This window comes from Anguilla rostrata, chromosome 18, assembly GCF_018555375.3.
Source record: "Anguilla rostrata isolate EN2019 chromosome 18, ASM1855537v3, whole genome shotgun sequence".
Taxonomy (NCBI): domain Eukaryota; kingdom Metazoa; phylum Chordata; class Actinopteri; order Anguilliformes; family Anguillidae; genus Anguilla; species Anguilla rostrata.
Genome location: NC_057950.1, coordinates 13,110,016 through 13,129,106, shown reverse-complemented (window position 1 = coordinate 13,129,106; position 19,091 = coordinate 13,110,016). Strand labels below are relative to the sequence as shown.

Below are 19,091 nucleotides of genomic sequence, written 5' to 3'. Positions count from 1 at the left end.
TCAGCCATCTGACACTCTTGAACCAGCTCTCTGACACCTGGGTGGAGCAAACGCTCTGACCTCTGACCCCCAGACCAGCCCAGTGTGTAGCGCTTCACAGAACTCGGCATGTACAGTCATTAGTGAGGTCCAAACCCCACAGACAACACACTAAAGAATTCACACAGTGAAGAAGATCATTTCTGCTATCGCACTAACCATGGAAAATCACAGTCATACCTTATAAAAGTGAAAGTGTAAACGTCAATTCAATTGGGTTCCTTTCAGAGCAATGACAGTGAAGCTACCCTAAACTGGGTCTGTTTTTCAGCCCAATGTGGTTTGGGCTGATTACTCATACCATTAGACAACACTGGGGCTTTTTCCCCTCGTCTTTTAGTAATTTTCAAAAGGAGAAGGGGCAGGTGCAAGCATATGGCACCAGGTCAGGTGACTGCGAGGCCACAGGTCACATGATTTTTCCCTGCTGAGAGCTTGTCCAAACAAAAAATATTCCTGTTATAACTGCTGCAATGTTGTCTGTGTAAGGCCACTTTGGGGCTTTCCTCAGACATTGAAGAAGCTACCATTTCATTCCAATCAGTTTCATCCAGCTAGGAGCTGGAACACAGTTCATGTCATTACCTAAACCATCTCTGATTCTCAGTACCTTGTAATGTCTACGGTTAAGCAGTAGCTTTGGCTTACAAGTTATTTGCATCTCAAAAACTATTCCTTTTGGGTACCAGAACATGACTATGAAGACAGCGTCTATCCTTAGGTGCCAAGTCTCTGTTTAAGAGGCAGGATGTAAACAGACAGAATCAATGTCAAGCTCGTTATCACTCATCTAATTAATTACATGGTGGAGAACCTAATTTGTGTCTGCCAATCCAAAAGTGGTAGCCACAGAGACCCCTGGTGGACAAGCAGCAGAATGCACTATAGGAACAGGTGGGGGAAACCCCACAGGCCACAGTTACTGAAGAATGCAGCACCTAGATGCACTAATGAGGGACCCGGGGAAAGACAGGCGTGCGGACGGCCAGCAGGGGGAGCAGTCCTGGACCCGAGGAAAGACATGTGTGCGGACGGCCAGCAGGGGGAGCAGTCCCAGGGCCGAGCTCACCTGGTGGTGCTGAATGCGCTGCACGTTGCTGGTGAAGTCACAGTACAGGTGGAACTTGTCGATGTCTTTGGGCTTCCCCGCCCGCTCGCCCAGCGGCTGCTGCTGCTCCTTCAGAGCCGTCTTGGAGACGGAGGAGTGGAGCGTCACGAGGTTGCGATCGCACCTGCCACGCCCGGGGAGAGAGGGGGGCGAGGTCAAACAGGGCGGCCCAGGACGGGGGAGAGAGGGGGGCGAGGTCAAACAGGGCGGCCCAGGACGGGGGAGAGAGGGGGGCGAGGTCAAACAGGGCGGCCCAGGACGGGGGAGAGAGGGGGGCGAGGTCAAACAGGGCGGCCCAGGACGGGGGAGAGAGGGGGGCGAGGTCAAACAGGGCGGCCCAGGACGGGCCGGCCGAGGCGCTCTCTGTGCGCTTAACGAGAGAAGAGAGGGGGCACTCACAGCGAGCGAATGAAAGCCAGCGTCTCCTTGTCCTTGGCGATTGTGTCGGCCAAAATCTGCGCTACGCCCGTGGCCACCTCCTCCAGCGAGGACAGCCCTGCAGAGGGCAACAAGAGCATCACAAAGCATCACACGACTGGCATGCCACAGCAAAGGTGATTTATCACTTTAAATTATGTCAGTCTCATAGTACCTGATTTTTTTCATTTTTTCAACAGGATCTTTACTGGAGTTTTAACACCATCTAGCAACATTTTGGCCTGACCATATCTTTATGTAATTGCCAATACAAACCAACCAAATGCATATCACATACATTCCACAGTATACAGTATATGAGTGATGGAGGAAGGGAAGTTTAACACTGCAGTCCTATTTTACAGCTAAAATTTGGTCTGCATCAATTCAAGCTTTTCAAGGTACTCTACTGCCCTCTAGTGCTCACTCTATTAAATAACCCAAAACTGCATTTCTAGTAGATTTCCAGGCCACTATTATGAATTTAGACTGAAATACCCGAGTAATGGCATGCGCTATGTAAATGCAGAGATAGGAAACAAAGTCAATCAAGCACTGAGTGACCATATTAACTACATTTCAATGGACAAATTCTGTCTATTTTCTGGTAAGAGAGTTGAGAGTGGCTGTTTGGCCTTTGGGGGGAGGTACCTTCACACTGAGGTTTTACCAAGGCCCGCAGGTTCAGGTTTTGGGGGTCCTGTATCAGCGCTGTAGCTGCAGGCTCCAGGCCCAGCTGCTTGGCCCTCCGAGCCTTAGACAGCTTACTGCCCTTCTTGTAGGGAGCATACTGAGAAAACAGCATTTTAACAAACAACAGACTTTATTACATTAATTACTTTAATACATATACAAAAACAGAAATTAACAAAAGAAATTAACAAATACTATTCATTTAACTGCAGAACACTCCTGTCTGAGTTGTCTACTTAGGAAAGAACTGTTGTTTCAAAGTATAATGGCACCCCCTGGTGGAAAAGTTAATGCATAATAACTGTTCTATTTATTGAGGTAAGAAATACAGATTCTCTCAGGGTCAGATTTATCTAAATAATTCCTTGTGCACTTCATCTTTAAAGCTTTACAAAAACAAATGGATGAAACCCCTGCTTCCTGCTTGTTCGGTACACACATATTAGTCTATAAAATTCCATGTGCCATCCTCATTTGTTCAGCAATTGCTTTTGTGATGCAGAGCAAAATAATTTCATACTGTGCCATCAGATTCTCAGAAGTTTTTCTCAGAAATAATAAATTGCATGTGCTCATCACTTAGACACGCGTGATTGGGTCCATTGTGCTCTGCGATGTGGGTGGCACTGACTGTGACAGGAAGGTGTTCATTAAGAGCGGCTCAGTAATTACCTGCGTTCCAGACCCATCTTAGCAATTAGGTCTTTATCTCCACCATGGCAGCAACACTGAGCATGAATATTTCTGCTTTATGGCTCAGTTTAGTAATTCCGACCCAAAGTGCCCTCATTTGGGTCAACAGCCCTTAAGCTAAACATGCACAGACTGTGGAGGTAGAACGGACAATTAATGAGGTAGCCGGGGGATTATCACACTATAAACTTCCAATATAGCGGCACCGATTGTTCAGTTCTCCAGGAAAGAAATGAACAACACTGCTGGTTGCCAAGTCAGCACATTAAAAACAAAACGCCTCCAAAAGTTTCCTCATAAAAAGGAAGTAGTCCAAAGACAACCGGCTTCAAGAAGTGCCTCCAAACTTCAATAACTGTCTGGGTTACTGGAATACATACGTTTGGAAAACGAATACATCGTGTGTTGAATATAAAGGTGAAGTGGCTGACAGACAGAAGCTAGCCCGTACCCATATTTGAAAGTGATGCACCGCAGTTATACTTCAAGCTGAGCGCAGAGGCAGAGTTTAAGGAGTAGACGCCGGCCCTGTTCACTCACCACGTGCTCCAGCTCATCCAGGGTCCTGCAGTTTTTCAGCATTTCCTCTATCTCAGCAGTCAAGACCCCCTCCTTCTTCAAAGCCTGGCTAATGGACTGGCTTTTCTTTGACACTGCACTTTAGATGCACACACACACACAGCACAAGGATCGCACTCAAATCATATTGGCATTTTTCTTAAATTTGCAGTTGCATTCCAGAAATATTTGGCAGTCGTAACAAACCAATTCCTGTTGAACTGTTCCCACAGCGTCATCATTCAACTTCTCTGATCCTTCACTGATCCAGGGAGCCCCCTCCCCCAGGCACAAAGGCATCCAGGGACCCCCCATCATATTTTTAAAAGTTATATTGTTATTTTTTTTTTTTAAAGCTATATATTTGGAAATACTTTGCCAAATCTATATATCTATATACAGTCATTGCAAATCAAGTTTGGGTAGGGACCCCCTGCAGTACCTCGAAGGGCCCCCTGTTGAAAACCTGGGATTTAAATGATTAACTGCCCAGAGGCTCACATAACTGTGGTTCTCAAACCCTGCTCCAGTCCATCTCCTAGGCGACGAGGGCGGGACTCACCAGAGCTCCTCCAGGGACAGCTGCACCTCCCTCACTCCGTCTGCGTCCATGTGGTTGATGAGCTCCTTCCTGTAGCGCACGATGAAGGGGATGGTGTTCTCCTCCCGAAACAGCTCCACAATGTTCGCGCACACCCAGCGCTCCACCCGCGTCACCTCCGACAGCACCTGCAGGGGGAGCCGGAGAGCAGGGTCAGATGCGCCTCCCCGTTGGCCCGATGGACTGCAGTGAGAGCAGGATGTGACGGCTAAGCAGGGCTAACATACTGCCACCCACTTCAGTACCTTTCAAGCATCTTCCAGGTCCTGCACCCCGAAATTCAAAGATCCACGGAATATAATTGGAGGCTGCATTACAAACATTGTTGGCCATAAATGAAACAATAAGAGAAAAAATGAATGCTGTCACAGAACCAGCTTTTTCAATCCCAATCCAAACCAGAGCCATTTTTAGAGAAAGGGGATTATGACCCAGGATCAGCGTAAAAGGATCATCGTTTTAAGAGTTCGACAATAAGCTTTCTAATGATTTCTAAAAAATTCAAAGTATGAAAACAGGCACCATAAAGTTCCTTTATTCGCTTTATTTATTTATTTATTTTCCAAAATTTGAAGACTTTCATGGATGTTCAAGCAGCGTGGAAGCACGGTCATTCTGACTGGAACTGATGCTATCAGAAGGGCCAAACTGCAGTCACGGCATCCAGGGTCATTCTTCCATAGATCTCAACACACGACTGTTTGAGTCAGGGCTGTATTAGCTGGTGCTGTTCTGCAGTGACATACACGCCTGGGTGTGAGTGTGTACTCAACACTGCGGTGCCCTGGTCTGCACACGAGCACATGAGCGCACTACCTCAATGGGGTCCCAGTGCATCTGCAGGTCGTAGCGCAGGTCCTTCCCCGTCTTCAGCAGCCGCACCGGCCTCCCCTGGGGCGCCTCGCTGGTCTTCAGCTTCTTGGTGGCCGGCTCGTCGAAGGTGAAGTCGTCCTCCGGCTCCTCCTTCTTGACTGGCAGTGGCTGCTGATTGGAGGAGAGCTCCTGGGATGGCCCACTTTCTGCCGCCCCAGCTGGTACTCGAAATGATAGCCTCTGAAACACAAGAAAGGGAAAAAAAAAGGTAAAAAACATTAAAATAGTTCTACTGTTCATCTTGCACTGAGGCCAAACAAGTCACATTAACAACCATTTGTTTACACAGCCATTACGAAACCGAAGTCCGGGGGATAAAGACAATGGAAAAGGCTGACAGACAGACAGACACCTGAATGTGTAAAGCAGTGCATACATTTACAAGGCAAGAAAGCAATGTAACTTAACAGAGTGTGCTGAAGTGCCTATGATCGTATTTCACAGAAAAGATACAAGTTCTCGCTCGCATGTCTCACCTCCTCCTTGACCTTTAACTGTGTTGCCGCTGCATTGCCTGCAATGCCTCCAGCCTCCTCCACTCCGCCGGCCTCCTCAGCTGGGGCAGACAGCTCCTTCTTCCTCCCTCTGGGGGCCCGGGGCTTCTTCTCAGCCGCCTTCCGAGGGACCTTGGGTTTCGGCTCCTTGGGTTTGGGGGGCTTCTTCACCGCTGGCTTCTTTTCGGCGGGCTTCTTGGGGGCGGGGGCAGGACCAGCCTTCCTCTGCCTTTTTGGAGCCACGGCCTCAGGCTGCCACTCGTCTTCCTCTTCGTCATCTTCCTCTTCGTCACCCTCTTGCCTTGACCTACCGGCAGAGCAGATATTTCCAGAAAAGGAGATATTTACCTCAATTTATTATATATATATATATATATATATATATTACCCAAATTTCAGAGGCAAGCTTATAAAATTCAGAGGGAAAAAATGCAATTCAGCCAGTGGTTTAAAAATGACGTTGGGAAAATAATGTCAGGGACCGTATAAATGCACTGAGATTGTGTTTAAAAATCAAATTATACTTTGTAACCATTTGCCTGTTATAAATAAAGTAGTATTAATAGATATGTATAACTACTAGAACAGTAATGAGTAGGCTACTCACAGGTCAAGGTCATCGTCATCTGTTGACTTCTCTTTGTAACACATTTTTGGTCGAGCTCTCCGTATCATCTGAAAACAGACAGCGCAATCCTCTTTCACTGACCAATCGAATTATTTCCATACTGAGGAAGATCCTGTATGCCCTAGTAATCTGACCCAACAACCATATCTCATGCTGTTGATACTACATGACACGATCACAACATTAATTTGCTTAGCAGACACTCCTACTCAACATGATTAGTATTTTACGGATTTACAGCTTATATAGCTGGTCTCATCCTCAAGAGTTTTCTGTACTAAAAACACACCTCCTCATTATTACATATATATTAGCTTTAAATCCCATAACAGAAACACAAGAACATGCTTCAAACCACTGTTAGACATTTTCAGCCTGTTTCTGGCATTGCACTCTAACTGTGGCACTTCAGAGTGGTGTGGCTGGATCACAGTAAGACAACACACAAAAAAGTAAAAAATATTTACAGCATTTTGTGCTTATTCAGATGACATTCACGCCAATTAAATTAAATACTATGTTAGTTTCTTTCAGTGTCCCTGCAATTGCTTTGTCAAATATTAAATATATTTTACTTCTGCGTCTGATGTCATGCTGCATTTTTAAGGGACGGGGGTCCAAGAAAATGTGCTCATTCATTAGTGGGCTCTGACCACAGAAAGTCAGGGCAAAAAGTGCTTGAGACAAGGCAAACAACGTGTAAAGACATTAGCTATTTTAGCTAGTTAGCTACATGCAACATTTCCTAGAATACCGGTCATTTTGCGTCTGGCTAGGTTGTAACGTATGTTCTTATACTGAAAGGGTTGAAAAGTTAGTTCAAACTTTCACACCACTAGCGTATTGCTTCGCGGCAGCCTACAGTTTGACCATCGCGAGGCATATAACATAAATGCCAAACATTCAGTGAAGTGTCTCATTCAAATTTAGCGCGTTCACTCTGGTCAAAAACGAAAAATGGATACGGCGTGCACTGAGCGCACCTTATGATCTGTGCACGGCGTGCACTAACCCCGAATGTGATTTGTTTGTTTTAACAAACACGGAAGTAATATAGCGATACTCACGTTATTTACTTAACGGACAGCAAAAGAACGCAAAAACGGACATTCGCTACCAAAAAGTAGCCAGTTGTCTTATAGTTCGATGTGTGCGCATGCACAACAACAGACTGTCTCATTTCCGTAAACGAAATTGGGTTTTACCAATTGCTTCTTATATTCTGTCTTTAACGTGATTTCTCTTGTTTTGTCTAATCTGGAATGAAATTGGATTGATTTTGTATTATCAGTAAACAACAATGAATTCGCAGCACAAGCATAGCCCCCTTTCTATGAATTTATTTTTTTAAAAGATTAATAGATAATGGTACGTTCTAAACTGAAACGCCTATTTAAAGGGCCAGACATCCGTTCAAAAAGTATTAAGGTATAGACGTGAGGTGTGGTGGTTTCAGCGTCCCAGCGCTCAGCCTAATTTGGGGAATTGTGTAATTGGAAATCAAAAGCATTATTAATAGTAATATTTGTGTTTTGTTTGTTCTAAGAATCAAGATTTCACTGAATATGTCCCGTGCAACCTTTCTGATTTCCACTATTATTGCATATTTGTCTCACTGAATGGTTTCAGATATTTAGACAAAATGTAACATTAGACCAAGGTATCCTGAGTAAACGCAAAACATTTTTTAAGAAATTATAATTTCATTCAAAAGGTAATCAAACATCCATATCACCCATGTGAAAAAAGTTATTGCCCCCTTAAAGTTAATAACTGGTTGCACCACCTTTAGCAGCAATTATTTGATATTAGTCTCACCATGGAGTAATTTTAGACTGCTCTTCTTTGCACAACTGCTCTATTTCAGACATTTTGGCAGGTTCTTGAGCATGAACTGTTCATTTCAGGTCCTGCCTCAGCATCTCTATTGGGTTCAGGTCAGGACTTTGACTAGGCCACAGCAAAACTTTAAATGTGTTTCTTTTCAGCTATTCGTATGTGGACTTGCTTTTGTGTTTTAGATCTTCATCTTGCTGCATATTACGTTTCTGCTTCAGCTCACGGACAGATGACGGACATTCTCCTTAATGATTTTCTAGTGCGGAGCAGAATTCACGGTTTCTTCAATGATGGCAAGTAGTCCAGGTCCCGAGGTAACACAGCATCCCTACACCATCATACTATCACTGCCATGTTTGACTGTTGGTATGATGTTCCTATTGTGGAATGCTGTCTTTGCTTTGCATCAGACATAATGGGACCTATGTCGTCCAAATAGTTCCACTTTTGACTCATCTGTCCATAGAATATTATCCCAAAAGGAGTGGAGATCATCCAGGTGCTTTTTTGCAAATGTGAGATGAGCACTGACATTTCTCTTGGTTAGCAGTGGTTTCTGCCCTGCTACTCTCCCATGAACCCCTTTTGCCCAGTGGCAAATACTTTTTCACAAAACCATATAAATAAAAATAAATAATGGTTGTCATTATTTTATTTTATTTGGTGGTATTGGAGTTTCAGAATTATAGCATACAAGCACAGCCATTATGAAATTATGTTTTGAAAAATATTGTTTGAAACAACAGTTGCAGGAAGGCAGGAGTTCTTGCAGGGACTAAATCTTGTGACATATCAGGAGAGCAAATCCAGCAAGATAATGAAAGACTCTCTCCCGAAGATAGAGAAACCTGCAGCTGGTGCAGAGACCATGTATAGTGATTTTTTCAGCTTTATTGGACAGGACAGTGTAGAGAGACAGGAAGAACGGGGAAGAGAGAGGGAGAGACGTGCGACAAAGGTGGCGTGGTCTGATTCGAATTGCCGACGCTGTGGCTCATAATGATGATATGTACAGTGTTGCATATGGTGCGATGCCTCTGAAGTCTGCTGTGTGTGGATAGGATTTCTGGTCACTTCACCAGCGCATGTGGGGCTTATGTGTGCCTGATGGTGCAGTTCAGTGACTATCGTCTTATAAGCAGAATATATCTAGCTCTCCGGCAGTTTAACCCTCTCAGGCTGGTTTCTCAGCATTTCTTCCGAGTCTTCATAAACCACAGCAGAGTCATATGGGCCAGAGAAACAAATAAAACGGATTAAAAGAGGAGGCCAAAAGTGAACAGTAGATCTCTATGACACAACATTGTATCCCACATAAAAGCACCTAAACAATGGCTGGGTGTCATTTTCCTTTTGCTGGAGACCAGCCAAGTATGAATGCATGTCTGTAGACTGCTTAAATTATTATGACCCCGATAACCTAAATGTTTTTCCAGCATTCTGTTAAGCACTGTTTTCTGCTGTTTATTTATTTGATGATGATGAGAGGTGGAAGGCATGTGTTGAGTGACGTTGTGACCCAGACACAAGCACATAAGATAAACATTTGGATGACAGTCTCTCCTTTATATATGCACTTACAATAAGGTGCTTAAACATTTTCAATAAAATTAACAATAACATGCCTGCCATACAAAAAGTGCAGTCTCAAAATTGTGTTACTAACACCTACCATAATATTTTTGTTTTGCTTTGAATATTGAAACAATCAGATGACAATGTGCGATGACTACCAACGACGGTTTATATCCTAAATTCTTGCAAAAATATCCCAACTCTTGGTTGGGTTGTGAAAGTACATACAAAACATTAATTCCCCCCACACGATGGCGCTCTGCTATGTAAAAAAACACATTCTTTCTTTTCACGTCAGAGGTGAAAGTGGTGCACCGTGCAAAGCAAACGAACAAGCGCGTGAAAATAGGGTATTTCCCATTTTAACCGCAGCGGTTGTACCCTGTTTTAACTGCTGAATAACTGCTTTGAACGGATTCTGTGGGCTGTATCTCTTAGTCTGAAACAACTGCAGATTGTCGTTCACATTCCACTAAGTTTAGTTTTAAACACTTCGTTTCTGAAATAAAACTGTGGAAACACTCCGTAATAATAATACTGTTTTTTTTCGTTTTCGCACTTATTATAGCTTAGAAATCAATATTCGTCCATAATCACCTCTGTGGAGTATCCTATTAAAACATCCTTTGGTACATAGGCTGCTTAACCAGCCACTGGAATATTCAAGGCACCCACATAGGCTACTGTACAGCATTAACCGAAAACACTTAAAATTCGTGATTGCAGGTAAGGACGTTATGTCTGTGCTTATGCTTTTTAAAGTTTTGGGCCCGTCCATAGTGCATCTCATTCTCCTGTTGAGACAACTGATGTTGAGCCTATTTTTCATGATAAGACCAACTTGCTTTTTGACATTAAAGGACTAGCTTATATATTCCAAGAATACACATGTCTATAGCCTAAGTACAGTTTCATTTCAGGTGAGGTTTCCGATGTGAAAAGATAATGTAGTGCTGTCAATAATTTTGGGCAATTGTGGCATGTAGGCCTAGGGTATTCTGCACGTCAAAATTACCATACCCGACTTTTGTGAACTAAACGCTATTCAGGCCGCTGTTCACAATTTATAACTGCCCATACTGTAGCTGCCATGAAAGGTGTGTACAAATTCTACTCAGTAGCTAAGTAAACAAAGCAATAGTTCACTTTCAGTTTAATTTGTCTGGGTAGCTTATTGCAGCTCGTTATTATGTAGGCTAGTGCTCTTCAACTGCTATTGTCGATTTCACAATTAAACATTAAAATCGCCTTGTCTGCAGCGTTGTATGCCTGTTTTACTTCCACGAGATATGACAGAGTAGCCTAGTTCTCCTGTCCCCGGTCATATTACTCAGAAACAGTTTTATTTCCACCAGTGCATTTTATCGGGCAAAGGAAACTGTCAGAAACATAGGCCTATTATTTTATCTGATATCTATTGTACACTACCAAGTCTTTGTTCTTGCCCACCTGTTTTGCTGATGACCAGGCATGGGTCTCGTGGAAAGAAAGAAAAACAAAAAAAAAACAAAAAAAAAAAAACACACGATTGGGAACATAGGCTACAGATCCAATAGTCAATATGTTAGAAAATTAAGAGGCAACCCAAAGAAATGTGGGATCAGCAGCCGCAACAAGAGTAGCGTGTACATGTCTTCCGTCTACATTGATATTGCATTTCTAGTTGGCTATTATCGGGTCGTGGAGTAGCTATAGCATATCTTAAAAACGTGGACGAATGCAGTCATTTTAATACCCCGCAAATTATTACGGGATGCACTGCAGACGCAGTGAAAGAAATGTGTTTCTTGCTTTGCAGTGTCTTGCAAAGTAACCATACGACGAGACAGTGAGATACAACAGTATTTACCCTACTTTAAGCACCGCGCATAGCGAGCGTCACCACTCCCCCTGTCTGTGAGAGATGAAAGCGGATAACGTGTGTTCTTCGCCACACCACATCCCGGATCTATCACGAAGCCCTTGGGGATGCGCCTCTGTCCTCACCGCCCCACTCGCTAGCATTACTCTGCTCGCTTACACCGCGCTCCCCCATCTGGTACAGAAGAGACGCGGCGCGGCTCAGAGAAACTGACGTATTTTGCGCATTTCCTGCGCTAGCGTTACACGGAGAGGGAGAAAAAAGAGGTAGGCTGCAGGAAACCGAGGGGAGCAACAGCGAGAAAGCTGCTTGGGACCTGCGGGAGCGTACCGGGCGAGAAAACCACAACCACAGAGCAAAGAGTGGCTTTATTTTCAAGCGATTCTCAATCTGTGTTGAATAGGAGTGTCCCAAATGAACGACGGACAGGCTGGAAACGCTCCCTCTTCCCGCGACCCGAAGAAGAATAGTTTAGAAGCCGAGCGCTGTTGAGGAGTAACAGCCTGGTTTATTTTCCTTTAGCGGGCGGTGGACGAAAAGGCTGGGTGGTGTTTTTGCTGCATGGTAATATTTTCGGTTGCTTGTTTACCTTCCACACTCAAACAAATAATTCTTTTCAGGGGAAAGGAATTGTGAGATCAACAACCAAATGTGTGTTTTCCTCGCGAAACCAAGACGGACAGAAAACAAAAGCAAGACCATTTACGCTCCCAGGACCGTTTTGGAAAGACTGTTTTGCATCCGATTTGTGTGATAGAGTCAGACGGGACTGCTATTTTTCCGTTATATGCAAGGGAAAAATCATACATATTCACTGGGTGTCGCAAGAGCTAAGGGGAAAAAACCCCTGCATTCATTTTTGTTCTTACGTGGAGAATACTAAACACTAAAATATAAGAAATTATTTATTACTTGTGGAACTGGCTGAGACTGAGCATCATTGTGTTAACAACTGCAACAAAAATTAATTACAAAGAAATAGGCGGACGATTACATCACCATCATGGTGGTTTTCAATGGGTTATTGAAAATAAAGATTTGCGAAGCCCTGGACCTGAAGCCCACTGCCTGGTCTCTGAGGCACGCGGGTGGACCCAAGACCCAAACCTTCCTGCTGGATACCTACATCGCCCTGAACGTGGATGACTCCCGCGTGGGTCAAACCTCCACCAAGCAAAAAACCAACAGCCCTGCTTGGAACGACGAGTTTGTCACAGAGGTACACGACGGAAGGAAAATCGAACTGTCCGTTTTTCATGATGCCCCAATTGGATACGATGATTTCGTGGCCAACTGCATCATTCAGTTTGAAGATCTGTTACAGAATGGGAGCAGACACTTTGAAGACTGGGTATGTCCACACTACCGTTTTCTGAAAACACTTGTCATTGAAAAGTGCTGTAGCCTGTAAGTAGGCGTGTGGAATCCTAATGTGTCCCATGGTCTCACAAGTTCTCACTCTGGAGCCACAATAGCAGCATAATAATAATAATAATAGTAATAATAATATAACAATAATAATAATAAAATGTGTTAATACAACAGTCTCACCTTTCTTCATAAACATAAAGATTGGTATGACAATGAGTGGTGATGATAATCCCTTCCCATCATTCTTGTGTCGGCTAACGGTTCTCTTTACGGTTTAGGCCACCTGTATCGTTGTCGTGTGCAGAATGATACAGGTTGGTCGGCCACACGCTCAGAAAACATTACGGTTACATAGGAACTGGGGACCAAGCAGGTGATCATGCATGGCTTATCATAAATTATTATGACAAGTAGCCTAGTAGGCTGCCTTCTGTGGACGACGATTTAAAAAAATTGTTTTTATCCAACAGCAATAGTGGATAGCATTCCGTTTCTAACAAAATGCGGTATTTTAACTAGGCCTAGTCGATGAATCGATTGTCAGCCCGTCAGACAGGCCAATGGTGATGTTGCCCTCATGCTGTCCTTGACTTGATTGGGCCGTTACCTTGATTCTATGCATGTGCCGTTATCTCAACCAGACAGTTCGAGACTACACACTGTTAGCCAGTGGACGGGCGGATGTGTGATGAGGTGCTCAATACCCTGTTTTTGTATGGACCTATTTGTTTCGTGCAAGTAATGACTCACTGCAAAGATTTCTGCATCTGCTCATACCTTTGGGTTGTAAATGGTAACAATTAGTTGTTTATGTTTTTGCAGGGATTTACAGTAACAGTAAGATTGTCTTCACATGTATTTCAATAACAAGCATGAGTAATAACCTAGTAATAGTCATTGCATATTTATTGTCATGTGCTTTTCTCTAAGTACTGTGGACAGCAGTGTTTAGATCAAATGTGCTCAAATCCAGATACCAGTGGCAATAATCAAAACAGTAAATAAAAGGTGAATATTAGAATTATGTTTACCTTAGCCCTCATATGATCACCAGGAATTCACAAATAGACCTTTACTCAAATGCTAGCTACAAATACAAATGTCCATTTAATTAACAGTTTAGCTTTCACATTTCGATTTATTAATGTGTGTTTTGTAGTTTTTTATTTTTGTTTTTTTATATTTATTTTGGTTTTCTCTGCCTTTCCTTTACTTATCATATCTCATAAAAGATATTTACTCCACTTGTCAATGTGTTAGCAGAGAATAGATTCACATCCAGTTACTGTGTATTATGCAAATTACCATAACTCTAGATTGATATTAGCAATTAACACAGGAAATGTGAATGCAAATGCAAACAGATTTTCAAATTGCAGAACCTTGCATGTTGTGTGGGAATTTTGTTCCTGGGCCCCTTTAATGCAGACAGACAGACAAAATAGACTGAGGAAGATCCAGTATCCCAGGGGTGAGGGTAAATGGAAATGTACAAACAACAAGAGCTTTAAATCCTTGATTGTAGATAGTCTCCTACACAAATGTGTTAAGATTATGGCCCAAATTTGATTTTATTTGGAAAGACGTAGACACTTGTTGGTTGTTGGAAGAGTTATGGAGTTTCATGCTAAGCAGTTGAGGTCATGGAATCTTTGGTTCAATAGTGGCAGGGACACATTTTTCAATTCAAGTAACATATATCCTGTTATATATAATCTTAAAATGTCACCAATTCTGGTAAATAATGGAACTTCGTTGTGTATTTAGCTACCTTTGTAGTGAGAAAAACAGCCTCTTTAAGCCAATGTGCTACTTGAGAAAGGACTCAGAAATGGGTGAGAAGAACCTGTAGGCCCTTCTGTATGTGTGAATTTGAGTAGGTATCCTGTTTTAAGCTTAACTGCAGAATTTTGTATCTCATTTTAGTTTTTCCAAACTCCAGAATGCTTTTCTTATTCTTGAAATCAAAGGATAATATTACTTGTGAGGAATCCAGGTCAGTCTCTAATTCTGGCCGCAGTTTTAGCCAATTCAGTGATGTGTTTCCTTCCGAGGTGGCCTGTGATCCATGTCTTAACACAGTGAAAACTCTACAGTAATATGTTAAATAAATTATACAACAACAACAAAAAAGACAGATTATGAATGTTTGAAAAATGCACAGCATTACTAGATGTTTAGACTTTTTGTGTAGACCTTTTGTGGCGTGTAGTTAATAGAAGATGGTTTAAGCTAAAGCAAACTTTGGTCAACACTAAGGTAAAAATAACTGATCAGTGTGATGCAGTGATTAATTAAAGCGGCTATTCACCAAACAAGAATAGCTGGTGGCCTGTACCTTAAAGGAACAGTAACTAGCCTGCGTGGAGCATCCTGTCATCAATTGTAGTAGCGAAGGGAACTACCTTTTAACGCAGAAAGAATAGAAAGAGGACACAAAAATGCAATGTCAAATCAACCATTGAAAATTTAAGGGAAGATTAAGGCTTTTCATCAAATATACATTTATTTGTCAGTGAAAACCTATACAGGACAAATTATGATACCTTGGTCATTTAAATACAGAAATCTCAGAGGAGTGGTTCCAAAAGTAAAGCCAAGATTTTTAACCGTAATTGAGCACATTGCAGGTGAATCTGTTTTTAAGTTGTTGGACAGTCCAGTGCTTTGAATAAATGCTACTCGGCATATGCTAAAAGCCTGAGGGGTGGAAATGTATACTGTCTAGACTGGTTATGGGCCTGGCAGATGTAGGTTTTTCCATTCTCTGGGGGGAAGAGTTTCAGCGTAGCACCATTGCGAGTCGGAAAGCATGTTATGCAGAACTCCATCATGGCACTGTGGGCTTTGTTTACACAAGTCATGAGCTGTGTCATGACAGCACGCCTCTCTCTTTCGAAATGCACATGCGGCCACGGCATCGGAGGTGCGAGATGGATCCGCAAGGAATCAGGTGTGAAAGGTCACGATGCAATCCGGTTTCACAGAGGACATGTCAATACATTTCCACGGAGGGATATCGACAGCTAGCTTCGTAAATGTGTCAGACAGGAAAGGAGGTTAAAGTCAGTCTTGGTTCCCTGCATCCATCCGTCAATCAAACAGGCCCATCTCCGGAATGAAGGACGATTGATGGCCATTTCGTGGCTGAAATTTTCTTTGCTTTCCGTACATTTTTTAAACAAATATTGTGCCATACGCCTAAGCCAGCGATACTCAAATCAGGCCCTTGAGGTCAGCTGGCTTTCAGTCCAGGCCTGATCTAGACCTGGGACACCAGGTGACTGGGTTCTTTGGTCAGTTAGTGGCATTAATCGGTTTACTATGAGATAGAAAAGGAAACCAGCAGTTCTACTGGCTTCAAAGGCCAGACATAAGGATTGAGGCCCTGAACTTTAGAATTGTTTGGAATGCTCAAATCAATATATAATCATATTTTGTCCTTTTTTGATGATTGTGTAGTACTTAGGATGTCTTGAGGTGACAAGGAAACCAAGAGCAATGATGTCTGTCTGTGTGTGAGTGTGTGTGCACTGTGCATGCCTCAAACATGGTGGTAGTGTTAGATTGTGGAGCTTAGTAATGCGAGGGACTGTTTGCTTCGTCATGCCAGAGTTCTTGGGCTTGTCCGTGTTAAACTTTTTGGCCACATTTTACTCGTTGAGTGTGCCATTAGCCCCATGACTCCCCAAGCATAAAAAATCCCAAACCTCCCTTCCACTCCAAACTATGCCCCCAAGTGACAGCCCAAAATGAAGTCATGCATTAATGATGGAAGTCTCATTTAACGAATGCATAATGTGCAGTAAATAATTAAATCACGGCACTGCTGTGACAGCTGCCTGTACCTCTACCAGACTCTTCTGGATCAAAGTACTGATAATTGGTATTATCTTTGGTGAACCCGGGAAAAGAGTTTATTTGGACCGGTGCACTAATGTGCTCTCTCCCACCCACCTGGCCTTCAGCAGGGTGATGGAAAAACACTTTCCCTGAGTTGAGTGTTTCCAGAGAAACACGCCCGCGGTGTTGTTGCGATGCCGCCCTCGCGCCAGAGCAGAAAAGGTGAGAACGAAAGCGATCTTGGCCGAAGGTCCCTTGACCCCGGGGGCTATCAGACGTCCCCCAGATGGGCAGGCTCGCGGCGGCCGCACTCTATCTTTGTTGTCTGGAGCAGAAGGGGTTGAATAATTGATGCGTGCCCGTCAGGTGCGGTGTGGAGCGCGCGGACGCCGTGTGCAGTCAGCGAGAACGGCATCGGCTCTTGCTCATGGGCTCTCATTACCATCCGAAAGTTGTTTGAAGGCCGAGCGCCATTAGCATTTGAAAGGGGGGGGGGGGGGCGCGTGGGACGGGCCCTTGTCCACGCGTGGGCCTCTCGCCCAATTAGCGAGCCCGCCGCGAGGAGCGGAGGGGCGCTGCCGTGGGCGTGGCCGTACCTGGCCCGGCCGTTCCGCGCACATGGCTCCCCCCGTGTTCTTTTTCTTTTCTTTCTCTCTCTCTCCCTCTCCCCTCTCCCCTCTTTGTCAGGCTTCTGTTCCTTCCTGACCTCTGCTCCTTGTTTTCCTTTCATCTCTGCATATTTCTTTTTGGTTCGCTTGTCCACTGTGTTCACTTCTCCAAAACAGTCTTTGTATCTGGAAAGTGTCCTCTCCCTCGCTCACAAAGAACATGAATTTGTGCATTTGGCTGGTGACTCTGGTAGGCTCAGGATTTTGCCAGCCTATAATGGGTTTTTTTTTTCATGTTTTTTTTTCAGGCTCAGATTGAGGGCGGTGCCCGGTTATTGCCACTTTTAGCCTGGTGTTTTGAGAAACACATCTTTATGAATGAATGAACATTTAAAACAAATCCAATTTATGTAATTTACAAAACCAATTCCAGAAAGGGGTGGTCTCAGTTCATGTAGGTCAGGACAAATCTCAAGCGCAGTGTGTCAAACCCTCCCTCTCCTTCTCCAGGCAATGCCCCAGGGTACCCTCTCTCTCCAAACCAGTCGTTCTGTCTCTCTCTCAAAACACAAAGTACACAAAACTCAAATTAAATCTGTACTTCCTTGATGTACTAATGCTGTTATTTCAGTATTTTAATGAGTCACAGAGATGTACAACAAGCGGAGCACCAAATTGCCAATGAGACAAACTATAGAAGAATCCTGAGTTTGGTGCAATTTACTTTAGAGAGCTTTACAGAGGGTTCTTTCTACAGGCTGTGCACTGAATGCGCTACAGTGTTAGGCAGCCCTGGTTAAGAGAACTTGGCTGAGCACCTACGAGCATAGGACTGCGTAATGACATTCAGCTTCTGTGTTTCAGCTCCTCTATACTCACCATTTATAAACAACCGGGTATCTAGCACTGCATCAAGACTGGACCTGAATACCCTTAGGGTCTCTACCTGCACTATGTGACCTGGCAAGCTTTTCCTGATGTTTATGCACAATCTACCCTTTGCCAATTTCCACATGTGCTGCCCTTGTTCTACTGACAGAACTCAACCCGAAAAACCTTTTTTTAGTTCACGTTGTTGATCTCTTCTATACATTGAAAAACCTCAATCAAATCCTTCCCTTAGTCTCCTTTTGCAAAGCCGGAAGAGATTAAATATCTTTTTCTTTGTAACAGTTTTACATTTTATACCAGGAACTAATTTAGTTTCCCTTCTTTGTATTTTTACCAGCGAAATGTCTTCACTGCGAAAAACAAAAAATAAGTCAATCACAGCAAGTATTGTAGTCTTGTATTCGGACTTAAAATCTTATTTCTATTACTTTTTTATTGAATTAGACAAAAAGATTGCCAATGAGGTGACTCACTTCAAGATTTGCCAGTGGTGTAAGACAGCTTCACGTATCAAATAAAAAGTAACTGTAATCAAAGTATTATGTTCTACTTGAGAGAAGAAAAACATCTCATTACAAGCCTAAAATATTAGCTTTTTTTTTAGTGTGGTGCCCACGACAAAACTGCACATGAACAACATATGGATTACAATTGTAGGCGGCACTGTACAGTCGTGGCTTTCAGTAAGCTGTTGCATTTTAAAAAGCACCTACGTTTGGCTGGTTTTGTAGGAAAACAGCGTAGTAAAACAATGTTTTGTGAGAGGGCTGTAGACTTTATCATTGCTTTTATTATGCACTTCCAATTGAATGCTCCTCTGGGATATTTTTTTTTTATTCATAAGTTATTTTTCAGAGAAGCTATGTAAATTGTGTATCTGTTTTTAATGACTATTTTATTTTCATTTTGTATCGTTATTGCCTTGTAGAACAGCCCCAGGTGTTTTTTTACGTGGGTGCGGTTTGTGAAGAGAAGACTGGAAATGATTTTGGACTGGTC

At 43.2% G+C, this 19,091-nt stretch overlaps 2 protein-coding genes across 3 annotated transcripts in view; one reads left to right on the top strand and one right to left on the bottom strand.

Annotated features, from left to right (window-relative positions):
• Positions 1-7,311, bottom strand: part of srbd1 (S1 RNA binding domain 1) — an 86,746-nt gene extending 79,435 nt beyond the window's left edge. Inside the window, exons 1-9 of one of the 2 annotated variants that reach the window (XM_064317356.1) lie at positions 7,172-7,311; positions 6,084-6,151; positions 5,459-5,783; positions 4,926-5,162; positions 4,071-4,237; positions 3,491-3,608; positions 2,216-2,354; positions 1,547-1,643; positions 1,109-1,271 (exon numbers count right to left, since the gene is read on the bottom strand). In XM_064317356.1, the coding sequence (XP_064173426.1) occupies positions 1,109-1,271; positions 1,547-1,643; positions 2,216-2,354; positions 3,491-3,608; positions 4,071-4,237; positions 4,926-5,162; positions 5,459-5,783; positions 6,084-6,151 (1,314 nt within the window). In that variant the 5' untranslated portion in view covers positions 7,172-7,311. Of the gene's footprint in view, positions 1-1,108; positions 1,272-1,546; positions 1,644-2,215; positions 2,355-3,490; positions 3,609-4,070; positions 4,238-4,925; positions 5,163-5,458; positions 5,784-6,083; positions 6,152-7,087 lie in introns of both variants that reach the window. The other variant, XM_064317357.1, reaches the window with a different exon arrangement.
• Positions 7,312-11,440: 4,129 nt separating this feature from the next.
• LOC135244528 (protein kinase C epsilon type-like) overlaps positions 11,441-19,091 on the top strand; it is a 109,266-nt gene continuing 101,615 nt past the window's right edge. Inside the window, 1 exon segment of the mRNA XM_064316879.1 lies at positions 11,441-12,730. Coding sequence (XP_064172949.1) covers positions 12,383-12,730 — 348 coding nt within the window. The 5' untranslated portion in view covers positions 11,441-12,382.